This window comes from Rousettus aegyptiacus, unplaced genomic scaffold (genome assembly GCF_014176215.1).
Source record: "Rousettus aegyptiacus isolate mRouAeg1 unplaced genomic scaffold, mRouAeg1.p scaffold_m13_p_2, whole genome shotgun sequence".
Classification (NCBI taxonomy): domain Eukaryota; kingdom Metazoa; phylum Chordata; class Mammalia; order Chiroptera; family Pteropodidae; genus Rousettus; species Rousettus aegyptiacus.
In genome coordinates, this window is record NW_023416295.1 from 9,395,860 (window position 1) to 9,417,274 (window position 21,415).

General features: G+C 34.5%; 1 protein-coding gene across 6 annotated transcripts in view; it reads right to left on the reverse strand.

Moving 5' to 3' along the window:
- Nucleotides 1-410: 410 nt before the first annotated feature.
- NYAP2 (neuronal tyrosine-phosphorylated phosphoinositide-3-kinase adaptor 2) overlaps nucleotides 411-21,415 on the reverse strand; it is a 233,521-nt gene continuing 212,516 nt past the window's right edge. For all 6 annotated transcript variants that reach the window (XM_016118879.2, XM_016118878.2, XM_016118881.2 and 3 more), the window contains one exon: nucleotides 411-5,732. In XM_016118879.2, the coding sequence (XP_015974365.1) occupies nucleotides 5,505-5,732 (228 nt within the window). In that variant the 3' untranslated portion in view covers nucleotides 411-5,504. The remainder of the gene's footprint in view (nucleotides 5,733-21,415) is intronic.

The following is a 21,415-nucleotide window of genomic DNA, read 5'->3' on the forward strand; positions in this document are numbered from 1 at the left end:
AAATTAGCATGCTTGGTACCCTACAATAAATATCTTGTCTGCATCTGAAGGTCAAGGATTGCTAGATCTTTTTTTCTTTAACACTCCAGTACACTTTGTATATATGCCGAGTCATTTCATTGGAATTAGGTACATACAGAAGAAACAGCAATGTTAAACTTACTTTTATTTAGTGGATCACCTGTTTGAGGCAGAAATCAGGTAGAGATTGAGGACAACAGGGGGGGTCACATGAATAAATTGAATACCAGGCCCAGGCCCTCACTATTTACTCACACCCATCTTTCACAATACATGCGATCTCATGGACAACGTTAGAAGTTGGAAAATGTGTGTTTTTTTTTCCCCTTGAAAGAGTTTTCACTAATCTTGTTCCTTGATGAATAAAAACCAACAATGACAAAGTTAACTAATTTAAACTATTGCTTTTATTATAATTACACGGGAGCACAAATAAATAAGCACAAAAGTATTGTAAAATATTGCCAATGCACTAAAGAAAACAATTTATTTTCCAACAACATCTGGTTACTTCAGTAGTATCAAAGTACATTTATAATTACATGTTACCTAAAAAAATCAAGTACAAAAATGAAGAGAAATTAAAACATCAGTGTTTATATTATTATGTATATAGAAATGGCTAACAACACATGAGTAGAGAAACCTGTTAGCTAATGCTTATTTGCACAAATTTTCAGGCACATACCTGACATTTTTAATGAGTTATGAAAAATGCAATACAACATTCAGATTTTTAGATACGGTAAACATGTTATGTTGGAATGGATGGTATATGGTTTCTGTTAAAAACCCTGTCTTTTAAAAACATAGTGCCATTATTCACTAAAAAACATATTATTTTATATTATTTCCTCAATAGCTATTTGTTTCAATTTCTTAAAAAGAGCAAGAAAGTAAACATACAATTGCTAAATACGTAAACACATTTTTAGTGCAAGATAACAAGACCTGTGACTTTACTGTGCTTTGTTTTTATAATCACAGTGCACTTTACACAAATTGCTACACTACGAATGTCAACATAAAGAGTTCCAAACAAAAGAAGTGCATACTAAACATTTTCATATATATTATATACAGTATGTATACTGTATGTGGGTGTACACGTGTGTAAATGCAGATGCTTTTAGGGTGGGCAAACCCCGTCATATTTGGGAACAACTGAACACTTCAAAAAGATTTGCCTACATATTTGGTTGAGATAAATCCAAAAACATTTCTGTAAAGATGTTTCCCTTAAATTTGAATCTTGATGATATTAAAAGGGAAACATCCAGACATTATTTTTTCCAGATTACACACATTTTACGATATAATTGACCCAAATATCAAAGGGTTTTAAATGAATTCAAACCCCAAGCCATAGTGTTCAAGTCCAACATGGTAAAATGTGTTATCCTCTTACCAATTTACATAGACAGCAGTATATATCCTATGTGTACATATAGAGGCTTACACATATTTTATACTTAGACATTAAGTTTAATATGTTTTAGTATTTATTTTGACTGTACACTTGATCAAAAAAAAGAGAATACCATATATATAAAGACACAGGAGATGTCAAACATATGTGACATTGTATATCTTCTTAAAAACAATTGGCTTTGTTTTGAAAATATTAATGATTGCATAATTAAGGTTTTTAAAGGCAGGGACCACATCTTTTTGAATGTTTAATGCCAAAAGCTTCAGAATTTTTAAAAAATAACTGATATATAAGTTGGTCAATAGTGAACTGTTGAATAATGGATTTATAACAAATGGTCCACATTCTACAGTTAGTATCGATTTTTCCATGTAGGGAAGATGTAACGAGTTATCTTAAATACTATAGGTACCATTTTTCTTTCACTTCTTTTTAAGTTTGGGACACAGTGAATTATGAATTGCTATTCTAGCCTACTTCTATTCCTTTACAAGGGTGAATTAACGCTCAACTCAGATTACTTACTGTTCAAATCGAAGTCATTTTTTCTTAATTTCATAGGTAGCCACAATTAGCCTACAGGCTCTTTTCTATTTTAGGCAAATGACTCACCTTAAGATATAAATGTTATTAGAACTACATCATATGTACAGTTTTTTAATGTTTTATTTAACTGGTTAAAACTATATCCCAACAAGGTTGTTTAGTTTTCTTCTCTTGATCACTAAACTCGTTCAAGAGTCCAACCAAAATGTGTGTGAGGATGAGGTCTAAGCCAAAATGTAGCAAGAAAAATGTTTCTCTACTCTCCAGAAACATTAAAAAATAAACAAAAACTATTTGGAACTTCAGAGTCTCTGAGTCCCAGTATCACAATTTTGATAAGTGAAGTCTTATCTAGTTGCATCCAGACAATTGCTGTGTATTTGAAGGTGTATATTTCTTAAAACTGCAGATTTAACCTCTTAAATGTTTTGTTTTGCTTTCCCAGCTATTTTATATGGGTGGTCATTAACCTTCATTTACACAATTCAACAACTTTTCACTCCTAACTTGCTTCAATGTCATAAACACGGGGAAAAGGGTGGCAGCGTTTAAGTAAAGAACAACTGTTATACCTCAGAATATGCTGGCTCCTTGGATGGGGCAGAAATGCAGGATTTGATTTTTCCCTTCTATCAACTCTAAAGATATTTGTCTCTTCTGTGCTGAGAATTTTTTCAATATAAAAGCATCTTGCTGACAGCCAATAAAGTTCGGTTTCTATAAACTGCTGTGAAAAGACCATTTTTCATAGGTATGAGCTCTTTCAATCTGATAACCATGCCATGATAAAATTTCTTCTTTGGCACTGCTAAAAAATATGAACTGTGTCATTCCATAGTGTTCTGGCTGTAGGTGGAGTTTTTTCATCTGACAAAATTCGTAGATTGAAATGTCCTTGATTGATTGCTATCAGAGAGTAAGATTCTTTTTCTCTCTATTCTAATCACCCCCTTTCCTCCACATAATGAAACACTAGGCAAAGAGGATATTAATTACAGAATGGCTATTGCCGCATAGGCTGAGACACGATGGACAGTTGTACAGGCACATTAAAAGTTCTCGAGTCATAGATCAGTGAAGCCACTTATCCAGATATTTCAGTTATGGCCCATTAAAAGCAAGACTGGGAGAAGTTAAATGCAAACAGTTGCCTAAGGTCAGATTTTCAAACAAGTCACTTTTCTAGAAAAAAAACTTACTTAAAAAAGGGGTGTATGAAACCATGAGAATGGCTGAATCCAACACAAATCATTCTCGTACCTCTATTCCCTTCTTGACAATTGGCCAGCATTAAAAAACTATCTTCTGCCTAATTCAGAAAGATATCGAAAAGATTGGCATCTGAAAACACACTTGCATAAGTTACCTAAATGTAAATGTCATGGGCATTATCCAATCATTACTCTACTGAGCATAATATATGTATATTCTGAGAATATATAAAGACAATTTCATGTCTGTTTGGCTTGAGTGCATGAGATCATAACTCAAATTAGTACAGCAACTTGGGTCATAAACACATTTCATTTAATTCTGACTTTATCTTAACACATTTTTATCACTCTTAGATTTGTGCTCCTTTGATTCTTGGGTTTGAAACATAATCCATAACTGGTGAAACATGACAACAGGATTTATCTGAACTATTTAAGACCTCTCCATGATTTCTTGTACTTGTGATTCTGCGTTTGTTACCACCTCGGTTATACCAGCAAAACCTAAATCTTCAGAAAGCATTTTATGTATACGATTCTCCCACTGAGTCCTCATTCACACATACATGTGCACACACAACAGATACACATGCTCCCACTTACCTTTTTTCCTTATTCTTTCAGAATTCTAATTGGACATCAAAATATACATTAATTATAAAATATTAAAAAATTATCTTATAAGATTTCAAAGGCTTGAAAGGAACTATTACTGATAAAGCATTACTAGGCTTTTAGCAATATAGATTACAAAAATTCCCTAACTCCTGTTATATTTGGTTTTATTGAGCAACACTGTACTATTGCTGTCAAAACCTTTACAAGAAAAACCACTATGACAATAACTTCAAACACATACCTTTTCTCTCAGAAATATAATACTAAATTGATAAAGAAGAACCATACTGTCGGTTTTAGGAAGCATAAATAGTAATTTAAATATACAAAATATATGTGATAGTTTCCTTTTTATTCATCGTGGCAATATTTATATTCAACTAACAAGTTACTCTTAAAAGATATATATGATTTGTTTAACTTAAATTTCACCACCACATAAAATCGAATCCACCCCATCCCTAATCCCCTGCATTTCCTGTTTCTTCCTCGAAAGAAAATAAACAAGTGGTCATAATTCTTTGGTCATGGTGCCATAATCAGTAAAAATGGGTGTGATGGTCATACACAGAAGATCACGACCCCAAATGTGGTGACAGCTAGTTTGAAAAAATTAACGAGAAATACTATTCCATTAATGGACCTAAATTTAGAGAAAGATTGGCATTTAGTGTACTAACATATGTAAACTCATCTGCTTGAATGTTTCTTTCTCATTCCTTAGGGGAAACAAACATACACGTGAAAAGTTACTTTAAAATAGTGATTGCAGTGGTTTTAATGCCGCTGGCTCCACCTTCTTGAAAGTAGTCATGCTGTTTAGCTTTTGATTTCTTGTTCCTTCCATTGTCACAGTGAACCCTGGTCTCCTCCAATCAGATCAATGATGCAAGGACACATGTCCCTAAAGTTATTTCTGAAGGAAATGTTTTCTGCTGGGATGTCCAAATATATCCTAATAACTTTTCTCTGGAGTCTGACTAAACATTGCTTAGTATCAAGATGATATTGAAGAGAAATTCTTATAAAGCCAATGTAGCAAAAGTATTGGTGTTGATGTAACGTGGACATCCAAATTACGCATCACATTCGCATTCATTCCTGTCAAACCCTAAAAAACTTACGAAGCAACAGGTGTTCTTAATGAATATGATATTCAACTTCTACATTACTAGCACCAGATCATATATTATGTGATTGAACATGATTTATATCTGTGAGCCATAGAAGCCAAATGTGGGCAGGAAAAAACCAAAAAACATGTTAACTGCAAAAAACAATAGTAAAAGGCATCAAGGGATTACATATAAAAGAGATAACAAACCAGTTAATACCGAAATTATATCATATAGTAAAACTCTTGATATTTCTGTCATTTATATACGTATAATGTGTATTATTTCAGGTGTCACCCATAGACTAGTAAAATATTTACATCTTAATCTCTTCTGGATTCAAAATAATCCGTGATAAATAAGTACGCCTTAATTGCAAGGAAATATACATTTTATCTTGAACTTGCCATGAGTAGGCACAGCTTCCCGTAGGTTGTCCAGGGAAGCGCTGGCATTCCATTCCAACGGAGAAGCTATGTAACAGTTACTTATCACGTGACCAAGTCCACCTCCCTCTTCACGTGATGGAATGTGGAGCTCCGTCCATCCCGCACACCGTCATATGGCCGTATCCCAGAACACCGTTTGCTGTTTAGAATAGGGTGGAGGGCTGTACTTCTTTGCCCCCGCATTCTTCTTCCAGCTGGGCAGGATAGGCATGCTATCTTGTTTGCAAAGGCCCTTTTCCGTTTTCTGTCTAGCTTTTATTTCCTTGCACAAGCAACGCTTTTTCTCAATCATCTCAAGCATTGTATGGTCTCCATGAAACCACGGCATGCATGCCACCTAGCAAAAAAGAAAGAGTGAATACAGAGGAAAAAAATGGAATGAAAGCAGGTTTCTTTTTTTTTTTTTTTTTGGACTGTGCTAGTAGTTGTTTTGAAAAATGTCAGCTGTTTCTGTATCTTTGAAATTCTTACAAAGGAAAATTAAAGTATGAAGACTATTAAGTATAAGTTTCTACTTAAATTAGTAAACACTGTGATGTTATTAAACAGTAATTTAAGCATGAATATTTTTCCGATATGTTGTAAAAGTCCACAATACAGAAATAAAACCTTTTTTTTTTTTTACCATTTTAAAGTAATTTCCCAAATATTTTGCTATTACTTGTGTATTGACTCCATTGTCTTTTAGGTCCCAATATGTCTAAGTTCAATTATTGGAATTTCTTTTCTATAATGAATGTGATATCTTCTAAAGATTTTAAGCAACATTTATTTTCATTCTTGAAATAAAACATGGGCTAGTTTATAATTAGCATATAGAATTAAGACTTTTAATAACTCTGCTACCAAAATGACTTGCAGTGTGACTCTCATGCTTGAAATTTACATGCTTAAATAATTCTTCTGCAAAGAAGTTTTTGCTATACTTTTTGATGCTTCAGCAAATGTCTAATTTAGAATCATTAGCCTTTGCAATCATACTGGCTCAGACCCCGATTAGTTCTAGAAGTTGAAAGAACAGATTCATAAGGCCAGTTGGGTATCAAGAGAGGATTCAGTGCTGACCAATACACATACAGATATTTTTGGAAAGACAGACTGTGCTCTCAGGCCTAGTATGTGGCCTAGTCCGCCAGTCTTTAAGAGGTTGACCCCGTCACGCAAGGACTGTGATGCGATTAGGCCATAAATGTAGGATGGGGAGGCTTCCAGTAGTTTAAGCAAATCTACTCTATGATTTGAAAGGTTAAATAGTTCACGTGAAGGCTATGAATTTGATGTTACAACTTTAGAAAAATAATCAGAACAAAGACTTATCTAATACTTAACTATGCCAGATCTCATTCTAAGTACTTTGCATAGTTTTTAGTTCATTTATTCCTTACCAGGATGATTCTCTGAAGTAAATATTATTTATTAACCCACAGTGATGAGTAGAATGAGACTTAGAAAAATTTGGTAACCTGCCTAGGGTTACAGAACTGATGAATGGCAGTTGGGAGTTGAACCCAAGAGTTCATTTCCAACACCTGTGCCTTTAACAACTCCATTATACTGACTCTCGATGTCTGCAGAACTGGAAAGGTTTGGGGAGATGAATTAGTGCGATGCCCTCAGTGTACAGATGAGGATGTTAAGACTTCAAGAAATCATATCTTTCCCAAAGCCAGGCAAGTAGGTTTTGGTATAAACAAGGCAATATCAAATTCTCACAATTCTTAAACCTTAATGGAGAGAGAGGGGCCTAAAGCTAGAAGACAAGGACCCAGACCCTGAATGTGTCCGATTTCCCCTCATCACTCCACTTCTTGGCTTCTTTATCTAAATAACTGAATTGATAATATCTCAATTCCAGAAGCTGCTGTAAGGATTAAATTGGATAATGAAGCAAAGTCATTTTTAAAAACAGTAAAGGATTGCCCAAGAATTACCCTTCTAATACTGACAAATTCCTAGCAGTTTTCTACTCCTACTTTCTGCAAGCAGGGCAAACGGCTCCATATGTGTTACATTAAATTCTCCCAGATGCACTGAAAGTGAGGACTTACCTACATACTGCAAGTGAGAAAACTGACTCTTAGGAAGTTTAAGGTACTAGATCAAGATCACAGCTTATTAGCTGTGATGTAGACTTATACCAAACTCCAATGTGTTTGACTGCGAAGTGAATATTCTTTCTACTACAGCATGCTCAATTTCCTGGATATTATTTAGAAATTATAATAATGTTGTATAGCCTACTGTTTCCAGATGCTACTCAAAAATGCAAATATAATTATGGTTTTATGAGTCAATAAAAAGTGATTATCAAATGAAACAAAACCAAGGAGGTTGGAGTCCTGAAGATGATACTCTTAGATAAAATTCCTGTATGTGCCTAACTTGATATAAATATCCTTGAAAGGATGAGCTGTGTTCGATGCCTTTTGAAGTCCTCTATTCACTAGCCCAGGGCCTTGGCCATGGATGTACACATTTTAAATGAAATTCTAGGTGCTTTTTGGGTTAATCTAACCAACAGGTTTGTGTCCCAACAGGAGACTGCCAAAGTGGCTCAGAAAATTTCCAAAAGATTTATAATATTTTGTAAATTAATAATCTATGCAATAAAAATACAGTAACTCTAATTTGGTGGCAATACAAGCAAAATTTATTGAGTGACTATAAACTGTTATAAATGGAATTAATAACACAGAATTCCCAGAGGATAGGCTGCAAATCTCATCCATCTCAGTAGCCCCGACATGCAGAACAGTCATTAAGCTCTTGATAAAAGTTTTATGAATGAATAGAAAGCACCGTCATTGAACAGTTGTTTTTTTGTCTCTCAGAAAACTCTCCAGATCAGATATTTACAGCATTACTTCAATATTTGCATTGTATTTACTGGTCTACACAAATATTAAATCCTTTATTACTTAATATATTTTAATACCGTCGGTTGTGAATCAGTATATGTGATGGCAAAATAATAATTTCCTGGATTGGCTCTGACAACAGTGTCATCAATAGCTTTTATAATTGTCAATACATTTCACATGTATGCATAACTGCACTGTTTTATCTATAATAAGTATGCATTTTATGCTACGTAAGGATGTCGGTTTAAGAATAATCTAGTCTTTAAAAACCTTTAAAAATATAAATTTAAGCATAAAGATATAAAGCATAGTTGTTGATATTCTTTACATTTTTATTTCAGAATTGTTATGTGTCAACTTGATTGATCATTTAAAATGTTAATAGAAGAAAATTAACTCTTTTTTAAAAACTGACCCCATAATATGAACCTAGCTGTCTTTTTTTGGTGGCCAGATATCAATATAAATTCCATGAGAAAGCGTTGCCCAATATATGAAAGAGGGCTAGGTATTCTAAGAGAATATAAATAAATATAGGTTGTTAGAAAAAAGCCAATTAAGTTTTATTTTCAAATTTTAAATACTTTTTACAAATCTGTCAAGTGTGGTATAGAAGAATCCTCTCATGTAAAACCTATTAAACTTTTTTTCCTCATTTAAAATATTCAAGAAAATAATTACTATGCTACAATGAGATGAAAAATGTGATTAGTTGTTGGAAAGACAAATCTGTTTCTCATCTTTACTTTTCAATAGCATGTATTTTTTAATATTTCATTCTGGAGGATACACATTCTTTTCAATTCCTCAAGTCAAACCCTAATGATACTACTATGGCTGTGTACATGGCCCAATCTCCCTCCTTGAAAGTGTGTCTAAACATCATATTTTGTTCTGATAGTAAGATGTTATGCTTCAGTTCATTAGTTTAGACAAAATGAATAGCATATTTAGCAATTATATGAAGTGTGTTAAGGATGTCACCCATGAAAGATTTCACACTTCACTATTTTTTGTTTTATCATCAAATTCTTCATATCCAATTTAAATTTAGCTATAAAATCCCATTCCACTTTGCCTTTGAGTTGAAAAAACTCCAGGAGTCGATTTACAACTAATTTGAAACGAAGCCCAGTAAATAAACTCTTCTAGTTTAGCTGTTTAATCAAGTGGCTTTGTTTCTTGTCTTTAATCTAAATGTGTTTATTATATACACCATGAAGAAAAGAAAAAAGATGCACAGGCGAGTAAGTATACATAGAGAGACAATTGCAAACAGTCGATCAGTTAATACGAACACAATTACACCTTTTAACATGATTCTGTATAGGCAATATTCTTGATAAGTCCATGGACATAAAATCAAGTGAAGCTCTCCTACGGGGAGGTGAAACGTAAATCCCCACCCCTTACGTGTGGGCTACACACAGTGACTTCTTTCCGAAGAGACAGTATAGGGAGGGAGAGGAGAGTGATTTTACAGGTGGCGAATATCAAGTGTAGTACATCGGTTGACCAACACTGATAAGTGGTGTTGACAGAATGAACCCTTATTATGATGCGATAAGCAAGGCATGTTACTCTGCGGCCTTCCTCGCCAAAACTACGAGTCCAACCTAAGTCTAAGAAAAATACCAGACAAACCTAAACAGAAGGATAGTCTGCAAAATATCAGTCCTGTAATCCTCGAAACTCTCAAGGTCATACAAAATATGGAAAGTCTGGGAAGCTGTCATAGTCTAGAGAAAGAAAGGAGACATGATGATTAAAATGAATTAATGTGGTATCCTGAAAGAGATCCTAAAAAAAGACAGACAAAAACTAAGGAAACCTAAGTAAAGTACAACAGGCTTTAATAATAATGTATCAATATCGATCCATTGGTTGTGATGAATGCATCATGGTAGCATAAGATATTAACACTAGGGGAAACTAGCTGTGGGGTGTACAGAAACACTATGCGTTCTTTTTAGCCTTTTTTGTCAATCTAAAACTATTCTAAAATTCAAGAAAGTATAATTTCAAAAAGTCACATGACAGGACTCTATTCTTTCCAAAGAACAGGTTACTTTGTTTTTCATTCTTTATACAAAAGTAACATGGCATAATAGAATTAAGCGACCTAATTAAGATCCTAACTGTTGTGTGGCATTGAAGAGTCATGTCTCTCTCTGAACTTGTATTTACTTTCTATATATATTGTTTGTATATGTGTGTATGTATCTATAATATATATTATATATACATAGTATGTATACTTGAATATATTCCATATATATGTTTTCTGTATACTGTACATACTTTATATATACATTATGTATACTGGTCACAGCATACTCCACATGGCTGTTGGAGTCAGTGAGGTAAAGCATGCAAAGGGACGGGGAAACTATAAAGTCCCATATATCATTAATAATCTCATCCACCAATCCTTCAATGCATCAAGAATAACGTAAATGAGAAGGATTCTTTAAATCACTTCAATAATTACCTCCTTTAGAAAATAAACAATACATCCTGATATTGAGTATATTTTATCCAAAGAACAAAAGAATAGTAATACTGTCCAAACATCAATCTCTATAACATTTCTTTAAAATGTTCAATTTTCCAAAATATGTAAATCATAAAGAAAAAAATATTCTGAAACGAGGACTTGGGAGTATTTCAGTATTAAAAATGATACCATAATAAAACTGACACAAGCTCGCACGTCTCTGCCAGTTTTTCTTGTCGTGACTCGTGAGTTAGCATGTAGACAATTATTATCCACTAGAGATGTTAGAAGAGAGCACAATGTCAAGTGGTGACATGTTGGTCTTGGAAGTAAGTTCAGCTGTGAGCCTTGAGATTCGTGAATAAAATTTAATTTCTTAAACAATAGACACGACACCAGTACTAATTTTCAGATCTCTCAGGGGAAAAAACAAATCTGTCAGTTGATGTTGCCCTCTGTCAACTTCTCCCATGCAGATAGCCCATTTTAAGAGACCTCATCATTTCCTGTAAGCTTAGTCTGGCTTAAAAGGAAGCTGGAGTTAACAAACTTCTCTATATGTTCCCCTTGCCCTGCAGAAAACTTCTCCAGGAGAGCATGGGTGGTGCTTGTGAGGCAGCAAGGAAAAGTAGGCATGAAGTTGGAGTGACTCAAGAAGGAGAAGAAACTTCTGCAGGAATTAAAGGAGGTCACGAGTCCCCTGCATCTGCACCGTCCCTACTCTTAGGAGTCATGAGGAGGTGTCAGTCCTCTCACTAAAAATGTCCTTCCTTTCCCATTCACTGGGCAGAGAGATTGATTCTTCATTAATAAAAGGTACACAAAGAATAAATATGTAAGTAGCATGGCTTTGGATATAGCTCTCCAAGGTAATGGACAGTAGTTGGCGAACTACAACTCAATTCCCAAATCCAGCCCACTGATGTTTCCACACAGTCCATGAGTAAGAATTTATGTTTTATGTTTTTAATAAGTTGAAAAAAATATTTCACGACACATAAAAATTCTATGAAATTCAAATGTCAGTGTCTAAAGTTTTTACTAGTACAGACATGTCCATTTGTTGATTTTATTGTCTGTAGCTCTTTCATGCTATATAGTAGAGTTGAGTAGTTGGGACATAGACCATATGGCCCACAAAGCTTAAAATATTTACTGTCTGGCCCTTCACTAGAAAAGTTTGCTAGCCTACTGAGTAAATAACCGATTAACACTTACAATATGTATCTATTAAAACTGCCTGATTGAAGACCAAAAAATAACAATAATATCAATATTGGAGCTATTAAAAGGACTACAAAACAAAATCAAGAGCATTGATTTATACATGTTTATAATATGTCAAGTTTAGCCTATTAGCTAAACCATAAATGATGAGACTAGATTTTAAAGCAACTCTGACAGTTAGTTTAGAGAAATTATTTGGCACGTTGACTATATATTTTATAATGTCATCATTACATGGAAAAAGAGGGATGTTGGAATTAAAAAAATAAAATGAGGAACCTGATCTAAATTCTCTAGATGAGAGATTTAATACGAGGTTAGCCCCTTGCTTTAATTTCCTTGCAGTGGTTATTTGCTCATCTGTGATGTGTCACTGGTGAATCAACCTCAATACAAACATCGTTTTGAAAATATTTTTAAAAATAATTTTAGTAAATTAGTTTTCTTTTTTTCTAACAATATTTTGGAAAGATGAGGTCAACTTTACGTAGCATAGGCAATAAAATAGGTCCTCAAAAAATTGAAACTGATATACAGATGAAAGAGTTATTATTATCTGAAGTTGTCAGCAAATTCGCAAATAAATTTGCTTTATTATTTAGTTGTCAAATTGCAAGTGATCAAATTCATGTTACTTGATTCTTACACAGAAAAAAGAAGTCTTTAAATTTGAATGAGTAAGGCTTGCTCCATGTAGCTGTTATAAAATAATTGCTATTTTGAAAGCCTAAAGAGACAACTTAACATCGTAATATTTTCTATGATAAGTGTTTAAAAGGTAGTCAGATAATCTATATGATTATGTAATTATTATAAACATCATTTATTGAACATTAAAACATGTAAAGCCAAGGTCAGAAAAATGACTGGAGACTTAAAGATTTTTTCCTCTTTTTTTTTTTTAATGAATGCCATAAGGAAGCTATTTGAATAGATAACATAACGTGCGCGATAGCAAAAAAAAAAAAAAAAAAAGCAGAGACTTTTCAGTTTCATGCTCCTGAATTGAGTCTGGCTTTTAATCTTACTTTGGTGATGCTGTACGAGTTATTTATCTTGTTTTCTCGACTGAGATATTATGAGACTTAAAGAAATGAAACGTCCCTAGCTTTTAGACATTGATGATATTGTTTGAAATAATAACACCCTTGGTGTAACTTTAGCTTTTAGCATAGTTTTGGGTATATTTTGTTTTCATCTTTAAGTCTGATCTATTGATTGTTTTTTTTTTAATTATTCTCTTATAATCCTTGCTCATTTGTCAGCAATGTGACTCAGAACTTACATTTTATGAAAGAATTATTAGACAAGTTTACACTCGAGGCATGTACTGGAATTGTAGTGTTTATTTCTTATGTCTAAATTTAGTTTTGTGATACAGATAAATTGATGAAATGGGAACCACGTCTTGATTTCAGAGTTGCTTTTAAATGCAGCATCATGGGTATACATTAACTCCTGCCCTTCTTTTTCTAGGTCTTAAGATTCTCCTCAGTGTACAATCTCAGATCAATTACTAGACATGTAGTGAAAAACATCATATGTGGATATTTTAAGCCACATGTGCTGTTTGTTTTTACGCCTCTGTGATTGCATACATGATCGATTATGCAAAACTCACCCATCAAAAAGATATAAAAATTATAAGTTAGTGACTCTTTTCACTGTAGGGCTATAAAGACAAAATAGAGTTTCAAGTTCACATAGAGTGCTCGCTTCCTCTGCCTGCAAAATGAGGAAGATACCTAACTCTTAAGTTTTCTAATGATATCTTTTAATCAAGACTTAGGTCACAAATCCCTTTCAAGAACAGAGGTTGGTTTCAACTTCTGCGCTAAACTGTGACAATTACAGCTGATTCCAACTCCTCCAATATGTTGTGCATCCATCTTTAATAACAATTCTGTTTTTGTGGGCACGTTTGATTTCCTTGTTTCTTAAGAGACAGTATAGGTGGATAAAATAAATAACGTGACCTGGTTTTGCCACTTATTGGTTGTGAGATCTGGGACAAGTCACTTAACCTTCCTGAAACCTTGTTTCTTTATCTGTAAAATGAAAATCATAAGAGCTTAGAGTGGTTGGGAGAATTGGATGTAATAATTTAGCATCAACTACAAGTGGACACACAAAAATATAACTCCTCTATCCCATGTGGCTTGTGAGTTTTTTGAAGACAGGGCCTCTTGTCAATCCTCACTTCCTTAGCCTTTGGCACATGGAAGTATGGAATAAATATTCATGAAATGAATGAATGAATAAACAAACGGAAGATTAGAAGCGTAATGCTCTCCGGGTGTTTTCAGGAAAAAAGCTTTTGAAATTTTCGATTTAATGACTGATTTGTTTCTACTTTGACTCAATTGAATCTAAAAATATCCTAAATTGTACAAGGTTAAAAATATACATTTCCTGGAATTTTTGAACCCCGGGAAGCATATAACCTTAAACTCAGCCCTCAATGCCACGTGAGACATAATCTGGTTGTTTTACAGCTGAAACATCTGTCTCAGACTTTGAGGTCTTTGAGTCCTTGAGGTCTCAAGGTTTCAGATCCTTTGAATTTTAGGATGTCAGAATCCTCAGCCCTTTGGCTCAGGTTAAATGACAAAGCGATGCTCCCTGGACCTTAGTATTCATTCAGCCTCCCTTGGGAGTTTGCTAAAATGCAAATTCTTGGACACTATCCCTAGAGAACCTGACTCCAGGTTCTGGATAAAATGGATCTCAGACAACTGCATTCAAATGGTTCAAAAAGCAGCTAATTTCAGAAATGTTTCTCAAATCTGTCAGCATCCGGTACACTGCCAAGGTCATTTTCTTGGTTCAGCTGCAGGACTATCGAGACTGCCTCCATCTCAACATACCACTTCCAATCTGCCATCCATACTACTGCCCAAGTGCTCTCTGCGAAGCCCCCATAAAGTCATATTAATTCAATGGTTTTTCTTTGCCTAAAGAAAAAAATCATAGTAATGGTCTCTCACAACGAGTTTTCACACTGTCTTTTCTGGCAAATTTATTTTACTCCAGCCATTTACATCTCTCTACAGTCATAACTCTCCCAAAACTAGTCATTCTCATTTTTTAGCTCAAGTTGTTTCTTTCTAGAACTCTCTTCCTCCCCGCAGCCTTGTCTTTCACGTGAAATCCCACATATGCTTTTAAAGTTGAGTTAAATGCAGCAAGAATCCATTCTGCGATCCTCTGACTCAGAGAGCCATGCTTGCTTGTTGCTGACATAGCATTTTTTCACTCATTCATTACTTCCTGAAGTCAACAGACCTCTTACGCCATGCTATGCACGTTGTGTTTATTAGGGGTTTTGCACAAGATTCTGAACTTCTGGAAAGCAGAGATCTTGTTTCAATAATTTTTGTAGCCCTAGAATTCTAAGTTGCCACTCTCAAAGATGTCCCACAGTGTTTTAAATAGTTAAAACTTCACTGAAATAAAATTTCCGAGTGACTAGTTTGAGAGAGATTTTTTTCACATTTTTCTGATTATAAAAGCCATATATACCTATTCTATAAAACATAGATAATAGTAATATAATAAGTAAAAATTGCCTATGAACCCACCATACAGTGCAGTATATTGCCTTGCATAAAAATCACATATATATAGCATCTTATGTATATGTGCGTATATACACATAATTGTATCTTTTTTACTATTTGGAATTATACTATATATAAAATCCCATATTATCACATTTTTCTCATTATTATAGTTAGTCTTAACTTTTCTTAAGACATGATAATAAAAACAAATTTTAATTACAAGTCTATTTAGCCATTTTATAATTGCTCACATTAAGTTGACTTTTATTTATTTTTTTGACTTTTATTTTTTAAGTGCTATAAATATTATTTTAATATTTTGTTATTTATTTTCTCCAAAAAGCCACTCAAACGGTAATTGGTATGTAAAATGGGACAGAACGCTTTGAGGCTCTTGATGCAGATACAGTCCATTTGCCTTCCAGAAAAGTTAAACTATTTTCCATGCCCATAAGCAGTCGGGGAATGTCTTATCACATCTTTATTAGAACTGAGTGATGTTACCAAAAGAAACGACAAGCGAACAAACAACAACAACAACAAAAAACAACCAAACAACAACAACTTGTGTAAATCGTATGTGTCTAAAAGAATCCTTGGATCTCAACACTTAGTCTTACTATTGGTGAGTTGAATGTGTTTGAATATTTTGCCAATGTTTCATACAGGAAGAGTTGACCCATGGCCTTAATCTGTTTAATTTTGAATGAGTTCATAATTTTACTTGCTCATGAACAATTTTTATATAAATTTTGGATATTTGTATTTTGATTTAACAATAATTTTTAATGTTTGGCACATTTATAATTAGTCGTTTATGTTACTTATGTTAATTTTTATGTAATCAAATCAATTGATTTTTTCAACATTTCCCTGGTTTTATTCTTTAAAGTTCTTACATTTTTGATAACTTATTAATATAATTCTTTATATTTTTTAAGATTTAGGGGGTTTCAGATACTTTAATTCATATTTTGTTTATTTGTATATACTCTTCCTAAAAGTTATGTTGTAAGAAAAGGAAATATATTTAATAAGAAAAATGAGAAGTTAAAAGAATGAAAGGAAAATTTTTACCTTTTAATTCTTTATGAGGTGAGAATCTACTTTTAGTCATTTTAAATATTTAATCAATTGTTCAAGCACAAATTTATCAATCATTATAGTTGTCACATTTCAAATTCTATAATTATAGCATAATTATAATTACATATTTTTATTATTTTAATACAAAATTTCTAAAATAAGTTAGCAAGTTATATTCATATACGTGGTGAGATGATTGATAGTGTCTCTTGATTACAGTAATTTTGTGCTAGATTAAGTAAGGGTGGTATAGTTTGCTGCTGAAAAATGAAAAGATTAGAGGATTTATGAACTATCAAAACTTTGGTGGAGAGGTGAAACTTTGACCTTATTATTTCTTATATTTGTCATCACCACCAAACTCTCATCTTCATTTTTGTCAAGACCATGGGCACGACAATCGTAGCGTGTCCTCTCAGTGTGCAAGGCACTGTGTGAACACTCCACCTGCCTTTTGGCTTCATCATAGCCCTGTGACCACCATGTTCTAGATGAGAAAATCAAGTTGAGAAGTGATTAAAGATCATTTAGCAGCCTCTGGAGAGATTCCACATTGGGTGTGAGAGGGAATTATCAAGAGAGCAAAAACAGTTTCCTTCCCTCTATCAACAGTTCCAGTTCTTGGCTTCTAACCCACAAGAATTCATTCAGGAATCCCCCGAATATTTTCCCCCGATTATCTTCCATATCCCAGAGTTAAACTGCAAAGGTAATTCTGCACTTTGCCTTCTGCCTGGCTTCCTCCTTAAAGCAGTTATTAGTAAAGCGTTTAATGGATGGAGCATCCCGATAGAGGATGCGTCCAGGTTCCAAACAGTACCTTCGTTACAATGAAGACAATAATTTCTTTCTTGTTGTATAAGAATAGCTCTCTCTCATCCCACTTCCCTGCTTCTGCACTGGTTGCACCTCTACAGAACACACGTGCTGAGAATACATGGCCTGCCCTGCGCACTGCACCGAGAGGGGTCCCTCGGAAGGTACTTTCTTTTTTATTTCATTAACCACAACTGACATTCATTTCGATAAACACTTTTTTCCTGTTTCACGATAGCGAACAATGTAGCAATCCCCATACATACTGATGCTTCTCCAAGTATATTCACAAGTGGTAAGATGTTAGTGTCAGCTGATTTAATGAATTGCATTAGGAGAGAAAGCCCAAGAGAAAGGCTGTGTAAGGGAAAAGGTTAGGGATGGATTTTTGTTCCACCATGAAAGAAGATGCTAATTACATCAAGCCATCATTTTTACAAATTCCTCGCGGTAGCAGAACTTTAGGGAAGAGTAAAATTTCAACGTCTAGAAAAAGGAAGGTTTTAAACATATAAAATGAATCACATTTGCATATTACAAGATGACAACGAAATGCAAAAAAGCAAGTTGTCAAAATAAGATGTTAAGTCTGTATGGCTGGTGAATAAATGCAAATTGGCAATTGTATGAGATTTAGCACGTGTTCTCTGGTGAAAGCCTATGATCAAACATACAATGGAAACCTATCTCCCCAATCACACATCATCCATCCAGGTGTGAGTGACACGGTCCTTGCATCTTTACACATGTACACAAGCGCATATGTACAGATGTAATAGGATTCTTCTGTGTAAAGATCACAGAAAAACACAATGACTAAGAAATAATGACAACAATTTGCATGAGAAAGAGTTTGGTTCGTGATAGAATTCTCAAGTGTCTTAAATTGCATTAAAGTGTTGCTGCATTAAAATTTGTATGAAGTCGTGAAGGACATCTTAATATAAGCATAAATGATATGATATGATCTATGGCACTCATATATCGAAATACAACATGAGGCTTTTCAGAGGAAAGCTGTTTCATGTCCAAATATAAAAAACATTATCACAAAATATGTCCATGTCCATAGTCATGGCCATGTATAATCTTTAAAAAATTATATATGTGTATATATATAATTTTTGATTTAGCTTTGTACCATTTTATGATTATAAAGTGTTTGCCCTTAGGAAGTAAAAAGGCTATAGAAGAACGATGATACTTTTTTCCCCCAATAAAAAAGACATGACATATTTCTCAGCAATTAAACCTAATGACTACAGATAAAATTTCAGCTGTTAATTGATTAAGCTAATTGTTTGTAATAAAGAAAAAAAAATCTCTGAGCAGGTTTCAGAATTAATTTATGTTTTTAAATGAGCAAGAAGTTTATAAGTAGAATGTCTTAAAGAGACATTCCCTGAAGGAGCAAACAGTATTACAAGATAAAATTCAATTACAACACATGTATTGATGTTTTCCACTAAGTGTATTCTCTTAATCGTTTCCATTAGCATTAATTTAATTTCGAGTTTAATTTCATTATAAAATATTGGCTTTTAATGGTGCATATGGACTTGACCACAGATAAATTAGGAAGAGATACATTTCAGTAAACATTTGTTTTATCCAGCAAAAGAGAGGGAGATTTCTAGGCAAGCAGAATATGTTAATCCTCAAAGAACAGACTTTAATAATAATCTCTGGAACAGCTAACAATCATTTTTAACTTGGAATGGAGCTGGGAAAGTAAAGCGAATACATTTTTTCCTCCACTAGCACGCATTTTCCAATGTGAGCATCGTTTTGTTATGAAAGAGAAACACATTGGCAACCAGAATAATTCAGTTCCGAAGCCAGCTTTGATACTGACTTGCTCTGTGCAAGCATCTTCACTTATTTGGGCCTCAGGTTAGAAGGACCAGAAGGTACAAACTGTGACATGCAGGGCTGCTTCAGGACCACCGTTGTATTTTATATAAAATGCACAATATTTATGTAATAACTATGCGCGGTGCCAGGCGGGTACTAGACTAATCAGGGGATTGCTTTGTAAATTATGTAAATATCTAACCACTATGATGTACAGATGAAAATATTAAAATTAAAAAAAAAGACTGCACTATATTTAAATTTTTTGAGCCCATGTTGAGAGAGCAAATCAGTAAAGTAAATGGTGTGAGAAAGAAACAGAGACGGAGAGGAGAGAGAAAGAGGAGAGAGAAAGAAATGGAGGCGGGAGTGAGAGGAAGAAGCAAGAGCACGTAGACCTTGACTTTCCTTAAGAAATCAGAAAGGCACGGCAACCATTATCTGGAGCCGAGCTTTCTCTACCATCATTAAATAGGCTCGTCTTTTCGTTTGAACCTGGTCTCCATTGTAATTCATCACGGCGGCAAAGTGCCAGCTGCCATTTTTCATTTTGCTAGTAATGAAACTTTTCATACACTAGAAAAATACGTTCTGGACTGGGGATTCTACCAGAGTGAGAAAATACTCATTTCTAATGCCTCCTAGGCAGTGGCAGGCATTGGGGTCTGCGTCTCCATAATTGTACCATCTAAATAAATTTCCTTTCATTCTGTGATTCCAACTCGAGCCACATTGACCTCAAGCTTTCATCCTAACTCAAAACCAGCACTTACCCCACAGTAATCAAAATAATCCTTGCAAGGTTGACCAGAAATCAATTACACTTCTATTATAATTGCATTTTGTCAAAAGAAGTTGAACGTTTTCTTTTTAGATAAATTCATGCAGATTTTCATGGGGTCAGTAAAGAAAGCGGAAAGAAAATAAACATGTTGTATAAGAAACCCAAACTCAGCTCAAGAGCAGGCAGTTTCATTGTAGTCCATGACCTACCAAGTCAAGAGCTAACAGTCAGGCCCCTTACTGGATGTCTCATGTCTTCGACCATACGTGCTTCTCTCCTGCTTCCCAGGCTGTTTACTTACTGCCGAAGAAGTCATCCCTTAGAGCAGCAAAAAATGAGGTGCCACACGCTCAACTAAGTGTTGGCTGGGAGACACGGGCTCTGTATGAGAAGTCCTGTGCTCGACAGAGAAAAACCATGCAAAGCCTTTCATGCGAGTCTCACACGGAAAGTCACGAAATCTAATTTCCGGAATTAAAGGCTCTTATTTGCTGTTAACGCGCTTCTCATGAGGGCAATTTGACGCAGTTTGCTCAAGTTTAAAAACGAGAATGGATTTTTTTTATTAAATGATAATTAATGTTATAACCATGGAGGATGACAGCTACTTTAAAAACATGCTTTCTAAATCGATACTCACAAAGCTTCTGTAGTTAAGACAAGCAGACACTCTTTCAGCCTGAAAGTGATTAAGGTTATTACCTAAAAAACGGCTCTGCCATCTCGGCACCTACCTCCCCAAGAACGACCTATGGGCCACTCTACACGTAAGGACCAACTTATGCTCAGAAGGAGAATCAAAGATAAGACTTAAAGCTATAAAGTCCTTGCTCAAAATGATTCCAGAATTGTCCCCATGCCTCAGCCATATCCTGTGTCTCTAGTACACAAGTCACTGTATCATTTCCCATCATGATGACTTTCATTTGGGTGCCTCAGAGGGAGAGGGTCAGCAGAGGAATGACGAGGAAGAGCAGAAAGCAGGGAATGACTAGGACAACAAGACTTCTCTTCCTAGAGAACAGCTTTCATCATGTCATTTACCTGCCTAGTAATGTCAAAGCGCCCCTATTGTCAAGAGCATGCGACTACATAGCTTAGGTTGCTATGGAAACATGTGGACCTTATGGCCACGTTTGCTGTCATGATCTCATTGTCTAAAACTCCTTCATTAAAACCCCAACTCCCTCCAGCCTGTGGCAGCCCACTCCATTCCTGACTCAGATCCAAAGATGGTTTCTCTCGATCAAGAATGCAAGATGTCCAAAGATGGGACATGCCTATTACTTTTGAAGATTTGAGTGATCCTTTTCGATATGCTATTCTGGGCTC